Source organism: Sus scrofa, chromosome 13, assembly GCF_000003025.6.
Source record: "Sus scrofa isolate TJ Tabasco breed Duroc chromosome 13, Sscrofa11.1, whole genome shotgun sequence".
NCBI classification, from domain to species: Eukaryota; Metazoa; Chordata; class Mammalia; order Artiodactyla; family Suidae; genus Sus; species Sus scrofa.
This window is the reverse complement of record NC_010455.5, coordinates 66,577,509-66,599,417: the sequence shown is the minus strand read 5'-3', so window position 1 is coordinate 66,599,417 and position 21,909 is coordinate 66,577,509. Positions and strand designations below refer to the sequence as shown.

The 21,909-nt window shown below is 54.3% G+C and overlaps 1 protein-coding gene and 1 non-coding gene across 16 annotated transcripts in view; both read left to right on the top strand.

Moving 5' to 3' along the window:
- The window catches only part of ATP2B2 (ATPase plasma membrane Ca2+ transporting 2), a 370,618-nt gene that overhangs the window by 297,708 nt on the left and 51,001 nt on the right, over positions 1–21,909 (top strand). For 9 of the 15 annotated variants that reach the window (XM_021069331.1, XM_021069324.1, XM_021069321.1 and 6 more), the window contains 6 exons: positions 7,981–8,106; positions 9,737–9,769; positions 10,910–10,969; positions 15,996–16,037; positions 16,892–17,050; positions 20,339–20,553. In XM_021069331.1, the coding sequence (XP_020924990.1) occupies positions 7,981–8,106; positions 9,737–9,769; positions 10,910–10,969; positions 15,996–16,037; positions 16,892–17,050; positions 20,339–20,553 (635 nt within the window). The remainder of the gene's footprint in view (positions 1–7,980; positions 8,107–9,736; positions 9,770–10,909; positions 10,970–15,995; positions 16,038–16,891; positions 17,051–20,338; positions 20,554–21,909) is intronic. The other 6 variants (XM_021069335.1, XM_021069329.1, XM_021069330.1 and 3 more) reach the window with 2 other exon arrangements.
- On the top strand, positions 1,808–1,887 carry MIR885 (microRNA 885). Its single transcript, NR_038543.1, has one exon. It is a non-coding gene; the product is annotated as a microRNA 885 (primary transcript).

Sequence of the window (21,909 nt, the reverse complement as noted above, 5' to 3'; positions counted from 1 at the left end):
ACCAGGCTGGGGGCACCTGTGGGGCCTTCCTGGTAATTTAGAAGTGCCTATACTGCATCTGGCACACAAGCCTGTGCCCCTGGACAGGTACCTTCTCTCTGAGTCTATGCAATGGGGGAGCTGGTGGAGGGCCCGTCCCCTGGCCTACCCCACAGGGCTGTTGTGGGGACCACATGCCAACATGGATATGACGGTCCTTTGCCAATGGTACGAGTGTGAGGTGCCATGTGGTGTGGAACAAACACAACTTTTGGAGGCAGAACCTCCAGGTTCCAGCCCTGCATCGGTTCCCACTGTGACCCCTGCCCCTCAGGACCTCAGTCTCCCATCTGACAAATGGGGGCAGACCAGCCTTTGGAAAGATTCACATGTTTCCAGGGCTCAGGGCACAAAGGAAATCCTAAAGACCTGGAGCACGACCCCCAGGACAGACAGACGGACACAGGCCTGTGTCTATGGTGTCTTCAGCCCAGGCAGAGTAGAAAAGTGCAGGAACCACAGGCCCCACATCCACGGGGCAGGGCAGGGAAGCTTGGGCACCAAATCAAGCACCGCCTGGCTTCCACTGCTGTCTGTGGACCTGCCACCACTGTGGCTGAGATGGCCACTCTGCAAGAGGAGCTAGAAATTCAGATCTTCGCCTTCAATCTTGCCATGTTTAAGATGTTAGCAAGAAATTCCAACTTTTTAAAAGCCAGTGTGGGTCAGACAACATATGGTGGACCCTGGAGCACCAACTCTGACCTTAGGCAATTTTTTTCTTAATTTTGTATCTGAAGAATAATTTCAAACTTTCAGAAAAGTCGTAAGCACTGTATGGGGAACGCTTGAGTACCCTCCCCTCTGATTCAGCTGCTCTTGCTGTCATGCTGCCTTGGCTCTCAGGAGCCTCTCTCCCCTCCTCATTAGATGCATTACCGCCCTGTGCCCCTGCCTATGTCAGGTGTGTCTGGCGCGTGACCACAGCACAGCGATACAGTCGGGAAACTCGGCATGGATGCCGTGCTGTTACCCAGCATGCCATCCTCTTCCCACCCGGCGCCCTCCAGGCTGGGACCCAATGCAGGGTGCTGGGTGGCATTTAGATGTCCTGCCTCTTCAACCTCCTTTAACCCAGCAGCTTCTCAGCTTCCTTTGCCTTTCCTGGAAGGCCAGTGGTTTTTAACACTCCTAGGTTATGAGCCCCCATGAGGGTCTGGTGAAAGCAATGATCCCTCTTATGCAAATAAAGGCCCAGACCTGTCACTCTACACCCTGTCTGGAGACTCACAGATCCCTAGACAACCCTGGTCTTGTCTCAATTTGCAGCTGGGGAAACGAGGCCCTGAGCAGGCGTGTAAGGCCCCACAGAGTGCAGGACCAGAATGAGGCTCCAGCACTCCTGCCTCCCACTCCCCTACTGCCCCCGCCCCCCATGCCAGCTTGGCTCTGAGGCCCCTGAGACTACTGCTCAGCAGCATGGCCTATTTGAAGCATCTTAAAGTGAATTCCGTGGGAAACCAAGAACAAGGCACCATCAGTGTGGCCATGGAAGGGACAGGGTCAGCAGGCCAGGGAGGGGCCGTCCTCAAGAACAGCAGGGCCTGGCTCCAACAGGCCACCCTAGGACCCCCCACTTCTCCATCACCCCCGGAACCAGGGCACGAACAGCGTGAGCTCACCCAGGACATCGACGAACCCTCTAGGGCCTGCTGCCCACCCTGCCCGCCAACCGGAAGGCCAGGCATGGGGAGCCGGACCTGCCACCACTGCTGTTGCCACCGGGGAGCCTAGGAGGACACCGTGACTGCAGGAGGGCCCGGTCTGCCACTCGGCCCGCGCTCTCTCCATTACACTACCCTGCCTCTTCTCCACGAGAGGCAGCGGGGTGTAGTGGATAGAGCACGGGTTCAAGTCCCGGCTCCACCGCTCACAGCTGTGTGACCCTGGGCCATCGCTCAACCTCTCTGAGCCAGAGAGGCCACAGGTGGGCGGAGGGGCTTGGGGTTATGCCTGTGCCAAGACCTACCTCACAGGGCTGTTGTGAGGGGGACGGGCTCACGGGTGCTGAAACGCTTAACTGACTGTCTAGCGCTCTGTGAGCGTGCATTGTTACTGTTATTGACTGCGTTGATAACAATAATGATGACAGGACTGCGTCTGGGCTGGAAACTTCATTGGCTTTGCTTGGTGCTTGTGCTGGAGGCAGATGATAATCCCCGAGGTGGCCTCCATCCCTCTTGGTCTCTACCCCTAGGAAAAGACCTGTTAGAAGGTACGACCCTGCCCCTCTCCGCGTCCAAAGGAAGGGTTGACAAGTCCAAAGCAAGAGAGTAAGGAGCCCTGGGTTCAAGCCCTGGGCCTCTGTGCTATGCAACCTCAGCCAGCTCTTTGCCCTCTCTGGGTTCAGAAGCTGGATTTTGTAAAACTAAGCCCCCCTAGCTCTGACACCAAAGCATCCCATTTGCCATTGTATAAGAGATGTCATCTGGACCAGGCCTGGAGCAAGTCTGAGACAGAGATGGGCTTTGAGCCTATAGTTGGGAAAGTTCTGACCCACTCCCTGCTGCCAGGTCAAAGGCCACAGAGCTTGCCTCCAGAGGGACAGGATGAAGGTTCAGGTGGGGCAGGACAGCCGTCATAGTGTTCCTGGGCCCGACCTCCTTTCTGGCTCACAGGTGGATGGCTGGCTGGCTGGCTGATGGATAGATGGACAGACAGATAGATGGATGTGGGAAGCTGGATGCTGACAGCTCCCCCACGGCTCTCCTGCCTCCACCTCACTCCTCAGGGCTATGTTCCCAACAGCTCTGCCTCTGACTTTGTACCTAACCATCCTGGCAAGGGGGAGAGAAAGGAACCACCCGCCACCACCCCCCCGCAGGCCCCTCCAAGGCTGAACATGGAGATGACCTCCCTGCTGCCCATCTGTGAAATGCAGGTGGTGGCCATGACCTGACCCAGGGATTGTGGCCGCCAAGTGGAAAGAACAGCTCGGATATTATGGGGCACCTAGGGAGCCTCCATAAATATTAATTCTCTTCTTCCCTCCTCCCAAAATGCTTCCAGTGGCCCCTACCGAACTGCCGGCAGAGACCCAACCCTGCAGCCCTCTGCCCCCGCCCCTCCTGATGGAGCTTTAGCAGGCTAATCCTCGGCCGTTGCTCTTCCCACCTCCCACCTTCACCTGGACTATGCGCCCACCTCCCTCACTGGCCAGGTGCCCCTGGGTCTCTGTAGTCTCATGGCGTTGCTGATTTGTGTGCCTGTCCTTTAACCCCAGATCCCAGCTAGACTGTGAACCCCTGGAACCACCAGGGGCCCCTTGGGCCCAGAGCCCGGCACAGAGCTGGACTTCCCCTCACCTGTCCATTGAATGAGCTAGCATGGCCAGGCAGGGAGTGGCCCATGGCCAGCCTGCCTGCTTAGGCCCCTGCTGGCCCATCCAAGCTCCCTGAGAGTTTTAATGGAGGCTACCCCACCCCAACCCTCCTAGGAGTGGCCTCTGTTGCCCGAGACCTGGGGTGCCCAGACTCTCATTGCTGAGAGGTCACGACCTAAGCCAGACCTCCCCATTTTACAGAGGATGAAACAGGTCCAGAGAGGGGGGTGCTGGCCTCAGATCACACAGCACATTGGAAGCAGACAGCAGGCTGCTCCCCAGGTCCTCTCCTCCTCAGCCCAGGGCCCTCTCCATGCTGTATATTCCGAGGGGCTCCACAGGGCCTTAGGGGAGGTGAGGGCTAAGGATGGTGTCAAAAGGACCGTGGACATGGGGGTCTGGTGCAAGGCCCAGCCAGGAACCCCATCCCCAAAACATTCTCACTTCTCTCTGTACCTGAAGACCCGTAGCTTGTAGGCCTCTGATTCCACCGCTAGAGCTGCAGGCCTTGGGGTTAAGCATTGCCCTCTGTGGGGGCCCCTAGAGCTGGGGTGTGACAGCCCAGGGGGTGACCCGGTCCACTTGGCCTGCCTCTGAGGTCCTGGCAGGGAGACAGACAGACAGCCCAGTGAGGTGTGCAGAGGAGGGCTGGCCTGGATGAATTTGACCCTGAGTAAAACCATAAAGATGGCTTACGGAGGGCATGTGGATTCTCCATTATAAATGTAACACAGGTCCCCATGGCAAATACAGAAGAGGAGGTAACAGTGGCAACAGTGCTGGATTCCAGCTGCAAGCCAGGCCTTGATGGGAGAAGATCCTGGTGCAGAACCTGCCCTCAGGGGCTCACCATCTAGTGGGGAAGTCAGGCCTACAGGCACCCCCCAGGGGAAGCCACAGGGGTTGGTTCAGAGGACAGAGGTTAAGTGGGGATCAGGGAAGTCACCCAAGAGGAAGGTCGTTTGTCCTGAGCCTTGAGAAGATTTGGGACCAGAGATGGGGGAAGGACATTCAGGTAGTGACAACTGTGAGCAAAGGTGGGAGTGGGGCTGGGAGGGGGATTGGCAGAAAGGCCCAGTGAGCTTTGCGGCTCCCAGGGTGGAGGGCATAGGGCGGGCATCTGTTGTCAAGGGAGAAGCAGATTACAGTCTGATTCAGGGGGTGCTGCCCAAGGCCTTTGGACTTTAGGGAGCTATGGCAGGTGTCTGAGCTGGCGGATGGAGGTGCTGCTGGGGCACAGAGGGAGGGAGGACAAAGTGGGAGTCTGATACCCCAGCTCCTCTGGCACATCTCGTGCTGGGGCTGGAGGCCCCCTGCCCCCTCCAGGACTCATCAAGGCTGGGTGGGAGGTCTGCTGAGCCTTCACCCCATGTCCCTGTCCTGTGGTGTGGCCAGAGGCCACCTCCCTGGCTGCCTCCTCCTCCTTCCTCCCACCTCCCTGCCTCCCAGCGCAGAGCCGCCAGCTCCCTGCTGAGATGGGAGTGATTAGATGAGAAGGTGATTTGGGGTCTGATTATCTTGGGTGGAAATTGGCCCCCTGTGTCTTTTTCCATCCCGCCCAGACAGAGCAAACTTTGTCACGATTATGTTTGAGACCAGAGTGTGAAGCCTTGTTTCTTGGACAAGAGCCGAGAAGGGCTCTGTCCCTCCCCTGCTGGCGACCCTGGGCAAGCCACTTCTCCCAGAGCCCCAGCTCCTCCTCCATAAGCCGAGGGCCAGAGTGAGGGTTAATGAGGTGACTGCACAGGAAGAGCTCAGCGTGGTGCCTGGCACAGTGTGGGTGTCCTACAGAAGGCAGCACTGGTTACTGTCACTGCTGTCTACACCCTGGGAAGTGTGTTCCCCCGTTGCTTTGAAAGACCTTAGTGACCCCACCCTCACCCACACGAGACCTCTCTGGGCCTCGGTTTCCTCCTCCATCTAATATTGCTGGTATTTCACAAGCTGAGCCAGTGCACAAGAGAGTATTTTGTTAGCAGGTTATTATAGTTCCTGGAGTCCCATGATTGGACCCAGGTTCTTGCTATTTGCACCCATATTGGGGTCGGTGGGCTCTAGGGTCTGCCTGTGATGGTAAGACACCAGGCCTGGGCTGCTTGGCCTGTACTTAGTGTCCAAGCTCATTCCGTAAGACCCACTGCTCCCTGCCCAGAGCCAAAAGACCCTAGGAGTTGACAAGGAGCCGGCTGCAGAGCTCGCCACCTGAGAGCCTGGGGTCCAGTGCACTCGCCAGCTCCATGCCCTGTTCTGGGAGCCTTCATGACTTGGTTTATGCATCATGGATGGACAGACCAACCTTTACTGCCCCAGAGGAACTTAGCAGAGGGAATCCATCCATCTGGAAAGCACTTTAAGATCCCGAGATTCTGGAGGCCAAGAAGCTGGAACACCACACGTGCACACACACAAACACAGACACACACACAGGCGCATACACACACACACACACACACACACACACACACACACACACACACACACAATCTCAAGCTATCTCTCAGCTCCTAGAAGAAAGGGAAGGGCTGGGTGAAACCTCTTGAAAAGTGAAAATAGATTCCTTGCTTTAAGGAATGTGCCTCGAGCCCTGACTCAGAACCTCCTGACTCTTATTTTAGATACAATTCTAATGAGTTTGTCCACCTAGACTTCAAATCTAAAGCAAACTGGAAGACAAGAAGGTCCTTAGCGACAAGTGAGCCTGAAAACAGGAAAAAATGGCCATCAATCTTCAGGGGAAAGAAGAAAAATCTCTTAACAGCAGGAGTTCAAGAAGCAAGTCACCAGCGGTGTCGTATCAGGGGTCAGTGGCCATGGCCACTGTACTGTGGAAGCTGCTGGGCAGGACACAGTGGCCATGTGTCTCTAGGACCAGCCTGAGGATTAAGGGCCCTGGGTGCCACATCTCCTGCTGTCAGAACTAGGCTGTTGTGGCTGCTGCCCATTTCCTGGGCGGGGTCCCAGCCGAAGCCCCCTGGGCTCACCTTGTTTCCTCAGGGAGGTCACAGCTTTAGCAGGTTTCCCTTTTTTGTTGTTGTTATCATGGTAAAATATACATAGCATAAAATTGACCATTTTCACTGTTTTTCAGGGAACAATTCCATACATTAAGTACATTCATAATGTTATGCAACCATCACCAGCATCCATCTCCAGAACTCTTTTCATCTTGCACAACTGAGACTCTGTTCCCAGTAATCACTAACTCCCCCTCCTCCACTCCCCAGGCCACTGCCCCCACCATTCTCTCTTTCTAAGTCTGACTGCTCTGGAGACCTCATGTAAATGGAATCACACAGAATGGGTCTTTTTGTGACCGGCTTATTTCACTTTGCATAATGTCCCCAAGGCTCATGCATGTGGTCTCAGGGGTCAGAACTACCTTCCCTTTGAAGGCTGAATAAATCCCATCCATTCCATGGCTCAGTGGGTGGACCTTCAAGTTTCATCCTCACTGAAGTGGTCTTGGACAAGTTGTCCCCTGACCTGCACAGTGGAGGGGCCTGCCTTACACCAGCAGTAAGAACTGCCTGTCAAACAAAAGGTGACACAGATGCCCCAAAGATGAGTAAAAATGGAGCTACTCTGACCAAAGCCCTCCCCTGACCCCCCATGGTGCCCCCCTGCTCCACTGCCCTCAAAAGAATTCTCGGACATTTTAGAACCCAGTTTGAAAAATTTAAAGTTCTAGGAAAAGAATTCTTAATTTTTCTTATACTATGGGCCCCCTGGGGAGGTCTGGGGTCATCATGTGCCCCCCCCCATTCAAAATAAAGCTTGGAAATACATAAAATAAAATACAATGGATCACAAAGGCAGCCAATGATATAGAAATAGGTCAAGTAATAAAAAGTTAATGTCACATAGGAACATATGTGCTTCTTTATTAGCACACTGAATAGCAAGACTCAGCAGTCAGTGTAGTAAGTACATTAAAAAATAAATATAAGGATAAGGCTAATAGCATCTGTAAGAGCCACAGAGTGATATAAAAAAAACCTGTGACTTTTCTAACATATGTAATGGTGTCATGGACACCCTTGACACTTCTGGATTTTGTTGTTGGTTTTCTAAATGGGAGGAAATGCTAAATTTCAGTTCAATGTATGTGGAAATAAAGATGTCATTGTTTTCTTATCCCTGCTCACAGAGCCCTGAATTCTTCCCCCAGATCTTTGGGAAGGGTGGTCCCCATTTTAAGCAGTCCTGTCTAGGGCTTAGCTGGTTGCAAAATTAAGCAGAATGAGATCTGGTTCTAGACATATCAATAAGAAAAGAAGAGAGGGGTTCCTGCTCAGCCTGTATGGCTGGATGAGGAGTGGGGACAGAAAGAAGGAGAAGGGACTCTCCAGGAGAAAGTAGGCCCCTAAGCTGTCTGGAGCCTAAGAACTAAGGTATAAGCATCTTTGAGCCCCAGTCCCATCACAGCACTGTCCCAAGGGGAAATTATCTTTAAAGGACCCACCACACATATGTATTTTGAACCTTAACCATAGGAAGTGCCCCCAAGGACCTTAGCAGGCAACTTGCAAGGAGCTGACCAGGACCAAATCCCTTCCACTCCTTGGGGGAGGGGGTTGGGGCCATGCAATGGTAACTTGGCTTTCATCCCCTTTTCCCAGGGACCCACGTGATGGAGGGTTCTGGACGGATGGTGGTGACTGCTGTGGGTGTGAACTCTCAGACTGGCATTATCTTCACCCTTCTGGGGGCTGGTGGTGAGGAGGAAGAGAAGAAAGACAAGAAAGGTAAGCCCAACCCCCTTGCAGACCAGGAGAGGAGCTCTTAAGGCCACATTTTTTTGTTGTTGTTGATTCATTCACTTAACAAGATAGTTATTGAGTGCCTTTTATGTCCATACCCTGTGCCAGCTGCCACCTCCTGCATCCTCAAGGACCTACTTGGGCCAGGAGGCTCTGTCTGTCCCATCTCCAGGGTCTTGTCCCAGTCTCTGTCTTGTCCAATCATGTCATGGGGGGCCCTGGCCTTCCCCGAGGCCAGGCCAAGGGTGCTTAGCCTTTTCTAACCCTCCAGCCTCAAGTGTGACCTGATCCCATCATCACTCTGATATAGAGTTCACTTCCCTACCTGGGTGTATTGCTCCACTATTTTCAACTCCATTAAGCCAAGCTGCCCACTCACCCAGCATAGACTCTCCTCAGAGACAGATAGAAGAGTTTCTGAGGAAGGTGGACAAATGCATGTCTCCAGGTCAACTGCTGGGAGCCTCTCTCTGATGCCCCCAGAGCTGCCACCTCACCTGAATGTTGGCTCTTCCTCCCCCTGGAAACAAGATTCCTCACTCCCTGGGCTCCCCTTGGTGCAGCAGGCTGGCAACTTGGGCTACAAGTGCCTCTCAGAGCAGAAGAGGGATGGTCACAAGGCAGGGGCTCCAATCCCAACAAACCAAACCCAGCCTCTGGCCCCACATAGCCAACTCTCACTCAACACGTAAACCTAGTCTTGGGCACAGCACCCCTCTCACATCTTCAGTCTTTTATCTGCTTCCCCAAGCTCCAGAGGAGGGTTCCCAACACCCAGACCTTCCGGAGTCCAGGGGAGGAAGGTGAGATAGTAGACGGCCCCTCATTCCATTTTGGGGTCAGCAGGGCTACCTCCAGCTCTCAGAGGTCAATCAGACACTGAACCTGAGTCACAATCAAAGGTTGTTTGTTCCTGGGGGCAAAACCCATTTCTGAGTGGGGTCCTTGTAAGATTATGCTGCCCCACCAGCAGGCACAATGGCAACAGCTCTGATTTGGGAGAGCTGAGCTTGAAACTTAGGACAGAATCTTGGCCAAGAGGCCCCAAGCATGTCAGGACAGCATCTATGCAGCGATGCAGAAGCTGTGGCCAGCTGTGGCCCCAGATGTAGGCAGTTTGGCCAGCTGCAGCAACTCTGCCCACTTCCTGGTCCTCACTGGGGCCTGGATGAGAGCCAGAAGCACCCAGGGGTAGGCCAGTGTTTTTGAAAATGTCAGCAAGAAAACAGAGCTCTTCTGCCCCAAAGCACAGGTGAGGGTACCTTGCTGAATATTTACCTGCACCCCAACAAGATGGGGACATCAGTGTTGAGGGAAGAGGTGGGATGTGGCGGGCACGTGGCAGAGGAAGATGGGGGGGCTACCCAGCCTCTCAAGTCCTAGGAGAAGCACAGCTGGGGCTGGACCCCCTCAGCACTTCCATCCCATCACCTCCACCAAGAACATTGCTTCAAGTCTGCCAACCAAGGCTCCCAATTGCAGGATGACCCCAGGTGTGCCAGTGTGTGTGTGTGTGTGTGTGTGTGTGTGTGTGTGTGTGTGTGTTTGTGTGTGCGCGCAGAAGAGGCTGTATGTGCTTCTCCATCATTAACATGTCTCAAAAATCATCACACAGGTGTGAAGAAGGGGGATGGCCTTCAGCTACCAGGTACAGTAAGACACCCCTCAGGGTAGATGGGGCTTTTAGAAATAGCAGCCATTGACCCCTGAACCCTACCCCTAGACCCGCCAGCACGCAGTTGGAGGGTGTACCAGGCTGCTGGAGGCTCTGCCCCACCAGACCTCTGCTGTGCCCCCTTGTGCCGCCAGCTCCACGAGACAAGCCATTCGCCCTTCCAACACTTGCAGTGCAGATGGCACCATCACCAGCTCCACACACACTCAGCTCTGATAACCAGAGTTCAGTGCCCACTAACCACGGAGGGATGCCATGGCCCTGCTCCCCACCCCCACCCACAGAGCCAGTCCCGGCATCCCCCCACCATTCAGCATGGCCAACTCACCCAGTAGTCTTTCCCCTCTCCCTCCCACAGAACCCATTTCCCCACCCCAAGGAAGAACAACAAGAGTGAATTTGATCATCTCACATTGTTTTTAATTTCTAAATTGAGGAAAACACACTAGTACCTCCTCTATCTCATGCACAAAATGCAACATGGTTGATGTCACCTTTGAAATGGGGGGCATCTCATATGGGGGTCACCAAGGCAATCCTTTGAGTGCTGATTAGGGAAGTTAGGAGCTGGCCGTGGACCAGCTTGGACAGATGTTCTTCCGGGACACAGCAATGGTCATAGCCGACACCCGTACAAAAAGGCTGGTGCCCTCACTGCACCACTTGTTGAATATTTTGAATTGACTCCTGGCTGTGAGCCTCTGTGGCTCTGATGAGCAGCCAGACCGCCCTGTCCTCATAGAACCTTCTCCAACAGGGACCTGCCCAATCAGTTGGGTCACCAGGGTGCCTTGGTCCAGATCTCACCACCAACCAATAGTGCCATCCCACCTAACCACATCGCTCATCCCCCATGTTTTATTTCAAAGACCTCCCCATCTGAGTTCCACCCCCCCCCGACTTCTGTGGCATCTCTCTGGGCACATTTCACCCCCCCAACACACACACACACCCAAATTTGAGTTTCTTGATTTCCAACAGAGATTTTTTTTTTTTAAGAATGTAGTCACGTCACTTCCCACCCGTTGGTTCATGTCTATTGTTGTTGCTGTTCTGCATTGTTGCTTTTCTCCATTGTGACACATGCATTTTCCATCCCTCCCACCCCCGCAGCGGCTGATGGTGCGGCAGGTTCAAATGCTGCAGATAGTGCAAATACCAGCCTAGTCAATGGTACGTCTCCCACAGCGAGCTTTCGTCTCCCCACCCCCAACTCTGGGCTTGCCTCTCCCTGTTCTGGGCTGCACAGACCTTGGACATGCATGGGCAGCTCTGGGACAGTCAGTTCACATGGAGCAGATGCTTAGAGGAGATGCCACCGCCGGCCACACAGCCCCACTTCCACTGGGGCTGCCCCATTGGCAATGGCTCCTGTTGGGCCCTTGACCCCTGGTGGAGCCTAGAAGAGGGACGTGACCTTGGCTTCAGATCTGGCCCTTAAGAAGCAGTGTCCCACCCGGTGTGGCCCTCTCCTAAGTACTTTCCTGGCCCCGGCTTTGGGAAGAAGGCCCAGGGTCAGGACTTGGGCTGCAGCAGGCCTCTGGGTCCCCCAGGAAGGCTCTGGTCCTCGACTGGATGATTCCCTCAAGGCAGGGGGACCCAGGTCAGGGTTCAGCTCCTGGGGCCCACCCCTTAGCATGGCTGAGCCACTGGTAGACATTCTTCCTCTTCTCTGTCACGGAGCACTTGGGCTCGGGCCTAGTTCTGTCCCGTGGACTGGTATTTCTTGCTGTTGCCTGTGCTGAGTCTCTGCATTCTTACTGGCCCCTTCGGGGGTGGGGGGTGGGTGCAGGGGGCTGCCACTGTACCTTGGGTCTGCCTCTTAAATTCCTTATACATAGGTGGGAAGGAATCCCATCCATTTGCCTCCAAGCCCTTAAAAGATTTCTTATCTCTGTACCCTCCCATCTTCAGAGGGACTCAGATATGTCCCCATCCCCAAATTAGGTAACATAAAGTAAGCCAGTCTTCTCCTGAACTGCCAAGAGCTCTTAGGGCTTGGTCAGGAAACCACCGCCCGATTGAAGAGAAGGGAACGCTTTTTTTCCAGCGCCGCACATCCCGGGCACTGGGCTGCAGGTTCCTCATCCATTATGTATCATTTACTCCTCTCCACTCCCATAACACCTGGATTTCTGGTCTCACATCATGCTCCCATCCCCTGCCCCAGACCTCTGGCTGGACTCAAAATGACCAAGGATGGAAGCCCCTAGTAGATGTCAGGGGCTGGAGAAGACTCCCCTGCGAGCAGCGCCTTGCCAAGAAGGGCTAATTCGGGTGTGGGTCTATTTCAGGCACAGGAGGAGAAAGGAGGACAGCTTGGGGTGTGGGCGGTGCCATGTGTGAGGGAGGGGCAGCGAGAGATAACAGGGAGAACCAAACCAATGTAGGCAAATCCACGTGGTGGGTGGGGAGGAAACAGGAAGTGGCGCCCTATTTTCCCCAGGACCATGAGCTTGCTGGGCTCAGGGAACATACAGACCTCATCCAGACTGGTAGGGCCCAGTAAAGGACAGCCTCACTTCTTACTGTAGTGGAAAACACCAAATATCCCAAGAAAAACCGCAGGAGAAGATTGGGAACTGACATTTCTTAACCACCTACCGTGGCCGGGCACTTTGCAAGAATCTCCCTTACTGCTCACAACAACCCTGTGATTCAGGGTTCATTGTCCCCGCTTTAAAGATGAGGAAATGGAGGCTCCAGGAGATCAAGACACTAGGTCACAGAGCCAGAAAGTAGCAAAGCTGAAATTTAAACCCAGAGCTGCCTGGCTTTAAAGCGTGTGCCCCGCTTCCTGCTGTCTCATATAACTTCACAAGGATGTTAAGAACTTTTCCTCCCAAAGAAAGGATCCTGTGGTCAAAGATGTCTAAGACCTCTGGGTAGCATTGGTTTCTTCCTCGGTGCAGAGAGAGAGCCTGGACTGTGCCCATGTGAGGTGGCGAGTGACAAAGCCACGAAGCGCTTCCCAGGCTGATTTGGCTGCAGGACCTTTCCTGGCTGAATGTCGTGGGATGGGTAGGCCCCCCAAAATATGCTTTCAGAAGCAGTGCTCTAAGCTGTTGCTACTCAAAATGCCACTGGAGGACCAGAAGCCTGAGCATCTCCCAGGAGCCTGTTAGAAACGTCAGAATCACAGGCCCCACCCCAGACCTAGTGAATCTGTGTTCTAATGTGCTCTCCAGTTCCAGGCACTGAGCTGAAGGATGCTATGCTGACTCTTGGTGAGTGAGAGAATTAACTGTTCCTTTCACTTCCTTCATCTGAGCCAATTCAGGATGACCTGGATGTGGAAAACACTCAGGTGACAGGTTCCCCCCTACCCTGCTCCCCCAAGCCCCTCCCAACTGAAAGGTAGTTTTGTCCCCTTCATCTTGGAGGCATGATGATTGCCTTTTTATTTTACTATTTCTTTTGCATTTGTTAATATATTGCTAGTGACCTCATCACTCATCATCATGATTAACCATCCATCGCTCTTAACTCTGGACATTTACGGTGCACTTTGCAGTGCTTTTCATAAGCATGACCTTGGTTGAAGTTGTCGCCTTTCACAGAGGAAGAAATGGAGGCACAGGGAAGAAAAGGGACATCTCCCAGGCCTCCTAGTTAGTGGTCTGTCTCCCCAAAGCTGGCTTATCGGGCCATGGACCCTCCACATCCATGTTTTCCACACCATGACCCCTACAGTGCAAAGAGAGGACAGACCCCTGTGGCACAGCTGCTTCTGGCATCTGATGCAGAAGGGCCTCTGGGTTCCCCATTTTGGGTCCTGTCCCCCATCCCAGCTCCCCTGAAACCCAGCCCATGTTCCAGGTCCCACCACAGTTCCAAGGCCAGGCCAGCACCTATTGGCTGAGAAGTGCTCCCGGATGACTCCCTTGCTTCTGAGAAACCAGGCCATCGGCACCAAAGCACCCCCATAACACAGCTCCCTTCCTCGAACATATGCATTGTTGATTATTTTTCTGGCCACGTAGTCACCATGGAAATGAAAGAGGAAATTGCTAGCTTGGTTAGTGGGCACATGCGGGCTATTGCATATGATAATATGCAATGCAAATAAAGGCCCCTTTGTGCCAGCTAACACCAACTATTGAAGCAGAGTCCCTGGGTGCCCTTTAGCCCAGTTAGTTGCATTATTTTTAAAAATAAAAATTGTTGTCATTCATTCCTATTGGCTCTAAAGAGACTTTTTTATTCTTTTTTCTTTCTTTTTTTTTTTTTTTTTTTTGGCCAAGCCCACAACATGTGGAAGTTCCCAGGCCAGGCCAGGGATCAAACCTGAGCCATAGCAGCAACTCGAGCCACCACAATGACAATATCTGACCCTTAACCCACTGCACCACAAGGGAACTCCTGTTTTGTTTCTTAATCCAGTAGAAAGAATTTTACAATAGAGCATCAAGGGCTTTTCCCTTTAAACCCCGGAGTGAGTCACTGGCCCTTTTCTATGAGAGGCAGAGGTACCAGATCTGCACTGACCTTGGAGAGATGGCTAGCATAGGAAAGCCGCTTCTCTGCTCTGAGTCACCTGTAACATGGATATGGTGGTGAAGGTGATCCATGGAACACTAACACAGCCTTAGGACTGTCATTAGGATGCCTGTCCTGAACCTCCCTGCACCCCAGTTTCCTCATCTGTAAAATGAGAGTGATGAGGACCCCAACCCCTCCCGCCCCGCCTCACAGGGCAACAGAAAACTGACAGGAGGGGAGATGCTTGCAAGCTGCCAAAGGCTCCTGAGCAAGCAGTCATCACTAAGGCAACTTTAAGGCACTCCAGGAGGTGAATATTGCACCCCCTTGTTACAGAGGTGGACGTGAGGCTAGGAGAGGTAAAACCACACAGCTGGTTGGTGTTAAAGCAGCGGCTTCAGGAGCCCAGTCCCACCAGAGCCACCTCCAAGCTGTCCCCTGGGCTTGGGGCTGAGGGGTGGCTGCATTGTCCCTGACGGGGTAGAAACGTGCACGTGCTCTGGGGCCAGCTCTCCCTTTCCCTGCTGAAAGCTGGCAGAGACCCTGCTGAGGGTCCCTCCCTGAGCCCCACTTCTCTCTATAAGTGGGAGCGATCCTGGAGCCCCCGGGAAGGGAATAGGGAGGACCAGGTGAAATCGTGAATGACATGTAAGCGCCTAGAACACAAGCCATGAAAATCTCTTTCACAGCAAAGGTCCAAGGGGGCCAATCTCAGAGTCCTGCTGAGGAGGAGAGGCCGTAGGCAAAGCTGGGGGTGAACCCAGGGCACAGGAGGCAGGGGTTGAGCCACCAGGCAGCAGACACCAGTACCTCCTAGCCTGGGATCTTGAGGCAAAACGGGAGACAGCCTCCCAGGCAGCCCTAATTAGGGCTGGGGAGCCCCAGACTCAGCCCTTTCCCCAACATGAGGCAGCATCAGTCCCTGATAGGCAGGATGGGGGAGGGGGCGCTCAGGGCCATCACAGCCATCTGCTGTGGCCCGAGTGGTCAACCCAGAATAAAGGGCACACACCCCAGTGGAGGGGAAGGTTCTGTAGCTTCCTCCAGGAGCCAGGGCACTGCCACTAGGTCCCTGGACACGTGTGGACACCTCAGAGCCCACCTCTCAGGGGCCCCTGCCCACCCTTTGGGGGTCACTCTCAGTGAGGCTAGAGAGAGGTTGTCCGGGTCCTGGCTTCACACCCCTTCACATGAGAAGGAGAAAGTGGAGTCATCCCCCTGGAGCCAGAAACTCAGAAACACGTTGACCAAACTCCTCCCCATTCTAGAATGCCCCCCCCCTTGCTCTCTCTCTCTCTCTTGCTCTCTCTCGCAAGTGCTCTCTCACTCTCTCATGTATTTCCCTTTGCCTCTTCTCAGCCCGCAAAAGTCACCAACCATGTTAATCGCTGGGAACCTGAGAACTCCCACTCCTGCTTCCTGCCAGCCGACTGTGGTCCCTTTACCCTCAAAAGCTGCCATTTAATCTCTGAGATGCTCAGGACCAAAGTAATTCCCACAGAAGCGCTCTCTGCGCTGCGTCCCAGAGAGTCCCTACAGCCACCTGAGGTTTGCTCTCATCGGGGGGCCTCCACGGCCCCACCCCCTGAATAGAAAGGCAGATTCAGCTGGGCTCTCCCTCCGTCTGACATGAATGTCCGTGGCCCTGTCGCATCTTCATGGTGACCGACATGTGTTGTCTGTTCTCTGTTGTCTGTTAAAATTCTTTGTCGTGTAGGTAAGATGCAGGATGGCAATGTGGACGCCAGCCAGAGCAAAGGTAACTGTTTTGTATTAACCTGTGGTCCCTGTGGCCCCGCCCCACTGATTCTGAGGGCCACACCAAAGGCAGACGTCCACGCCTATGGGCGCCTGACGTCTTTAGGGGAGTAGCTGTGATCACGTGATGCCAGGCCAAATGGGGTGTCACGGACTGAGGACAGGCCACCTGCAAACCAGCTTCTCCCAGCCTTTGAGCACTGCTGCCTATTCAGCTGAAGACTTGAAGCTGGTTCTTTGATATCTTTAGCGGCTAGGGGGTTAGGCCTCAAGCCCACCAGTCAGGCCTGTGCTGGAGGAGGAGGGGCTTGGCACCCATGGGTGGGACACTCTCTTTTAAGCCTCCTTTTTATCCATCTTCTGTCTGGTGACTACTTAATATCCCAGCAGCATGGTCCAAAGACCAACTGGGCATAAGACAAGCTCAGCCTGAGTCCTGGGCCCAAGCCTGTATCTTTTCTGAATGTGGACAAAGCTGAGGAGTCATTTGGGGAAGGGACTGTGGGCTTGTTGAGGCCCAGTGGGGACCCCAGCCCACTCCTGCTGGAAATCTAGGATGGAGTCATGTCACGCCCTGCTGTGCCCTGGATTCCAGGTCCAGGCAGCCAGTGACTCTAGGACCAGGCTCAACAACGGGAAGAGGCCAACCCCCCATCATAGAGCTTCTGTGCCAGCCATGCACAGGGATCCAGGCAGGGGAGTGAGGGCCTTACCATGCTCCCCAGGGAAGGTGGGTGGGTGCCAACATCCCCATCCTGCAGGCTAACCTGTGTGTGTGTGCGCGTGTCTGTGCGTGTGTCCGTGTGTGTGTGCGTGTCTGTGTGTGTGCACCTGTGTGTGCTCTGCCCCCTGCAGCCAAACAGCAGGACGGAGCAGCCGCCATGGAGATGCAGCCCCTCAAGAGTGCTGAGGGTGGCGACGCTGATGACAAGAAGAAGGCCAACATGCACAAGAAGGAGAAGTCGGTGCTGCAGGGCAAGCTCACCAAGCTGGCGGTGCAGATCGGCAAGGCGGGTGAGCTTGCAGCCACAGCGGGGGGTGCGAGGGGGCCAGGGCACACGGGGGGCCCATAGTGGACCCTGCCCAAACCAGGCCTCATCACCTTATCTGCAAAGCCAGGGATTGTGTGAGACCCGCCCTTCTCGACCACACAACCAGTCCTTATATAGCACTTAGAGAGGCAGAAGAGTGGGGGCTTGAAGCTTGGGCCCTGGGGGCAGCCTTTCTGCATTCTTGCCCAGCCAAGCATGAGAACCGGGACAAGTCCCTCCACCAGCTCTGAGCCTCCAACTCCTGCTCTGTGTGTATGGGATCCGGTAGTCCTATTTCAAGGCTGCTGTGAGGATTAAAGGAGATATTTTACACAGACAGGTGCTCAGCACTTGGCCGTGGGGGCCGGACAAGGGGCAGGTACCGGAGGGCCTGACGTTTGTAGCACAGGCTTTATCCTGGGGACAGTGGGAGCCCTGGAAGAGGTGTGAGCAAGGGGAGGGTGGGGACAGAGCTGAGCCCTAGAATGACCGCCCAAGCTACAGTGCAGAGGAAAGACTGGAGAGGTTGAGGACAGTGCCAGGAGCCTGGTGAGAAGCCCCTCGTCTGAGCCCCAGCATGAACAGGGTTTCCCAGCTGAGTTGGTTGCTGCAGGTGATGGCTGAGGATGGCCCGCTGGCCCAGGAAGCTGAGCCCAGCTGCGAGGTGAGCCCAGCCCTCCTGCCGCAGCCTTGGCCTCCCTTCCCAGGCAAGGATGCAGCAAACACCAAGGCCTCCCCACCTGGCTGCCTGCTCCTCCGTGGCTGTCTCCCGGCTCTAATTATAGGCACCACAGCGTGGAGAAGAGAGGCAAATTACAGGCTTGCTATCTATATTTAAACTCGGGGGCCTTGGTGACAGCTCCTGGCTGCTGGGAGCTTGGCTTTCCGCCCTGCGACCGTCAGACAGGGATGGAACTGGCTCCGCAGCTGGAGGTGGGGGTGGGGGAGAGATGGGCGCAGGGATTTCCTCCATCCCCACTGTGTGGAAATAGGGCCCGGAGGGGGGAACAAAGCAGTGAGAACAACTCCAAGGCATTCAAAGTCCTCACCCATCTACCCCCTCCTCCTCGCCCTGGCCCAGCACTTCCAGGTTCATATCTCACCTCTGCTTCTCTCTTGGGCTGAATGAATGCCCTGAAAGCAGAACCTGAGATGGGTGGGCACAGAATTTGCAGAGGGGTGCTCTCTGGTGAGACCCCGAAAGGATAAGAGATGCAACAGGGCTAGGGAAGAAGCCATTCATAGCCAAGGTTTCCAGAGAAATCCTGGTCTCCACCAGATCGCATGGGGAGCCCTGGAGCAGGACTCCTCTGTAGGGTCTGACCAGCCTGACAGTGGTGAGGCTGGGCTTCTGGACCCTCACATTGGCCATTGGATATTAGCCCTCAAACTGGACTGTGTGGACTCCCAAGCACTTTCTCACAAGGAAACTCCAATCGCCCACATGCCTCCTCCTCTGGCAGAGGCTGCCAGTGCAAGGAATCTCAGCAGACCCACACAAGCATAGCACATGCAGCAGATGGGGACAGATGAGCACGAGAGCTGGCAAGAGGGATCTGAGCAGTTAGCCACCTACAGTGCTGATGCTATAGGGCTTTCCTTGCCTGTGGGTCATTTCCCCTCCCTGAGCCTCGGTTTCCTTCTTCAAAGAAGTCCCCCTGCTGTTTCCTCAGCCTGAAACATTGTCCCCCCACCCCCCACGTCACCACCTGGCTGCTCCTTTTCATCCTTCCCCTGGCTGCTCAAATAATAGCACCTCCTCCAGGAAGTCTTCCCTGGCCACCCTAGCTAAAGTAGCCACTGGGCCTGCTGGCTCAAGTCAGTTTTTTTTCTTTTTATTATTGGTCTTATTGAGATAGAGTTTATATGGGAAAAGTTGCACACATTTAGGGAGTTCCCATCATGGCACAGTGGTTAACGAATCCGACTAGGAACCATGAGGTTGCAGGTTTGGTCCCTGCCCTTGCTCAGTGGGTTAACAATCCGGCGTTGCCATGAGCTGTGGTGTAGGTTGCAGACGCGGCTCGGATCCCACGTTGCTGTGGCTCTGGCGTAGGCTGGTGGCTACAGCTCCGATTGGACCCCTAGCCTGGGAACCTCCATATGCCGAGGAAGCGGCCCAAAGAAATAGCAAAAAGACAAAAAAAAAAAAAAAAAAAAAAAAAAACAACTAAAAACAACTTCCACTAAAAACAACTCCCCCTCCCCCCTCCCAGCAGCCCCTGGCAACCCCCCTTCTATTCTCTGCTTCTGTAATTTGGACTGTTTTCAATTCCTCATCTAAGCCCTTCTGTGTCTAGCCTGTTTCACAGAGCATAATGTCCTCCGGGTTGATCCATGTTATTACAAACGGCAGGATTTCCTTCTTCTTAAGGCTAATATTCTGTTGTACATATAGACCACGTTTTCTTTATCCATTCATCTGTCCATGGACATTTGGGTTGTTTTCTTCTCTTCAGCCCATGTCACTTTCTGTCACATCATCCTGGAGTTTTTCTTCACAGCATTATCTGTATCTGAGTTATCTTATTCATGTGTTTGTTTCTTTTTATTCTTTTTTTTTTTTTTTTGGAGGGCCACACCTGCAGCATGTGGAGGTTCCCAGGCTAGGGGTCGAATCGGAGCTGTAGCCACCTGCCTACGCCAGAGCCACAGCCACGCCAAATCTGAGCCGCGTCTACAACCTACACCACAGCTCATGGCAACAGCAGATCCTTAACCCACTGTGTGAGGCCAAGGATCAAACCTTGCGTCCTCATGGATACTAGTCAGATTCATTTCCCCTGGGCCATCACGGGAACTCCACTACCTCACCTCTAGAATCTCAGCTTCCAAGGGCAGGGACTCTGTCCTCTTTACTGCTGTGTCCCTAGTTCCTGGAATAGAAACTACTCTGTGCCTGAATGAAGGAGGAAATAAGTGGTACCTGCTGCACAACTATTGTGAGCCGTTCTTATTTATTCACGTGACCGCTCAGCACCCACCATGGGTCAGGCCACTGTCCTAGGGAGTTTACCTGCATTCATCACATTTGATCCTTACTAAACCACGTGAAGTGCAGTAAACATGCATCCCTACTGAACACAGGAGGAAGCTGAGGCTCTGTGAGAATCAAAGACTTGCCCCAGGCCACCAAGCTGAGCTGGAATGTGAGCTGGGCCTGCCTCACGCCAGAGCCCTCTTAGCCAAGGGTTGGGTCCACCTCTCACGTCCCAGGGTCCCTCACCCCCAGGGAACCCCCTGAGCAGGCGTCCCCCTACCCATGTTGCAGGCCTGGTGATGTCAGCCATCACGGTGATCATCCTGGTGCTCTACTTCACCGTGGACACCTTCGTGGTCAACAAGAAGCCGTGGCTCCCTGAGTGCACGCCCGTCTACGTGCAGTACTTCGTCAAGTTCTTCATCATTGGTGTGACGGTGCTGGTCGTGGCCGTGCCCGAGGGGCTCCCCCTGGCTGTCACCATCTCGCTGGCCTACTCGGTGAAGGTGAGGAGGGGCGAGCGGGGCCAGCCGGCCGATGCCGCTGAGGTGGGCTGCCCCCAGCTAGGGGGTCTGGGGGGTGGCCAGTGGGGCCGGTGCTGGGGCTGAGAGAAGAGTTCAGTAGAGGGAGAGGGCATGTTGGAAGCTCAGCAAGAGAGTACTGGGGTCGGGGGGTGGGGGCGCCCAGAACCCAGGGACCCTCCAGAGAGCCACCCCCAGCTCAGGGGCAGCCTCCACTCAGCCCAGCCAGTGCCACCCTGTGGGGAAGAAGCCCATCATGGCCAAAGCTTCATGTCGTCTTTTTTTAAGAGAAGCCAGAAATCCAGACTTCATATAAACTCTCCTGATTTTAAAACATTGATGACCAACTCAACTTTAAAAACTAAAGTGCAAATAGCACTGGACAGACCCCAGCCTGCCCCAGTCCCACCAAACATGAGCAGAAGTCTCGCCATCCCAGTCATAGGCCCCACAGGAGCCTAGTACTTATGTGGATAATCTCAGAGTTTGTGCCCTGAAATTGGAAAGAGGCAAACCTAAAACAGAAGATGTCTAGTTTTATGAAAGCCGCCTCCTCGCAGAAGATGGGCTAAAAATATGAGATTTTAAAACAGTTTAATACGGGCAGGTGGGCCTCTGAATACCTGGGGCCTGGAGGGTGCCCCTAAGTACCACTCTGATGTCTGAGCCCCACCCTGTCCTGCTCCCAGGCCCATGACCATCAGTGGAGCCCAGACCCTGAGGAAGGGGGAAGGGTCTCATTAGCACTGGGCCTCTGATCCTCTGGAGGGCCCTTTAGGACTGTCTCACCCCCAGGTCCTCGCTCCCTGGGCTCACCGTCTTCCCCTGACCTGTGGTTTGCACACCTCAGAGGGCAGGGCCCTGCTCTCCTCTGTCCCAGGGCCCCGATGTCAGGATGTCCCTGCAAGGCCAGGGAGGCCTGGGCATGTTTATAAGCAAGGCATTTGCTCGGAGACCCTGGCAGAGCCGCCCGAGGGTTGGGTGTGCGTCATTTTCCAGGCGGGCGTTTGGGCACAGCTCTGGCCGATGTAATTTCACACAGAAAAGAGATCTCAGAGCAGGTGCCAGAGAGCGGCAGCTCTGTGTAAAGGATACCGCCCTTATCATCTCCCTGTTTTGGGGTTCTCGGAGAAACTCCATCCCACAAACCAAAGCCCAAACGGGTCACAACATGGTGCTGATCAGGGGCCTGGAGATGGAGACCCTCACACAGCCAGGAGTCCAGGCTCTCACAGCCACCCAGCTGAGTTCGAGGTCTCCCTAAAGTTCAGAAAGCGCTGGTGTCAGGGAACCACATACAGGCATTTTTAGATCGCTTCGCCTTCTGCAGTTTGTGTCTCT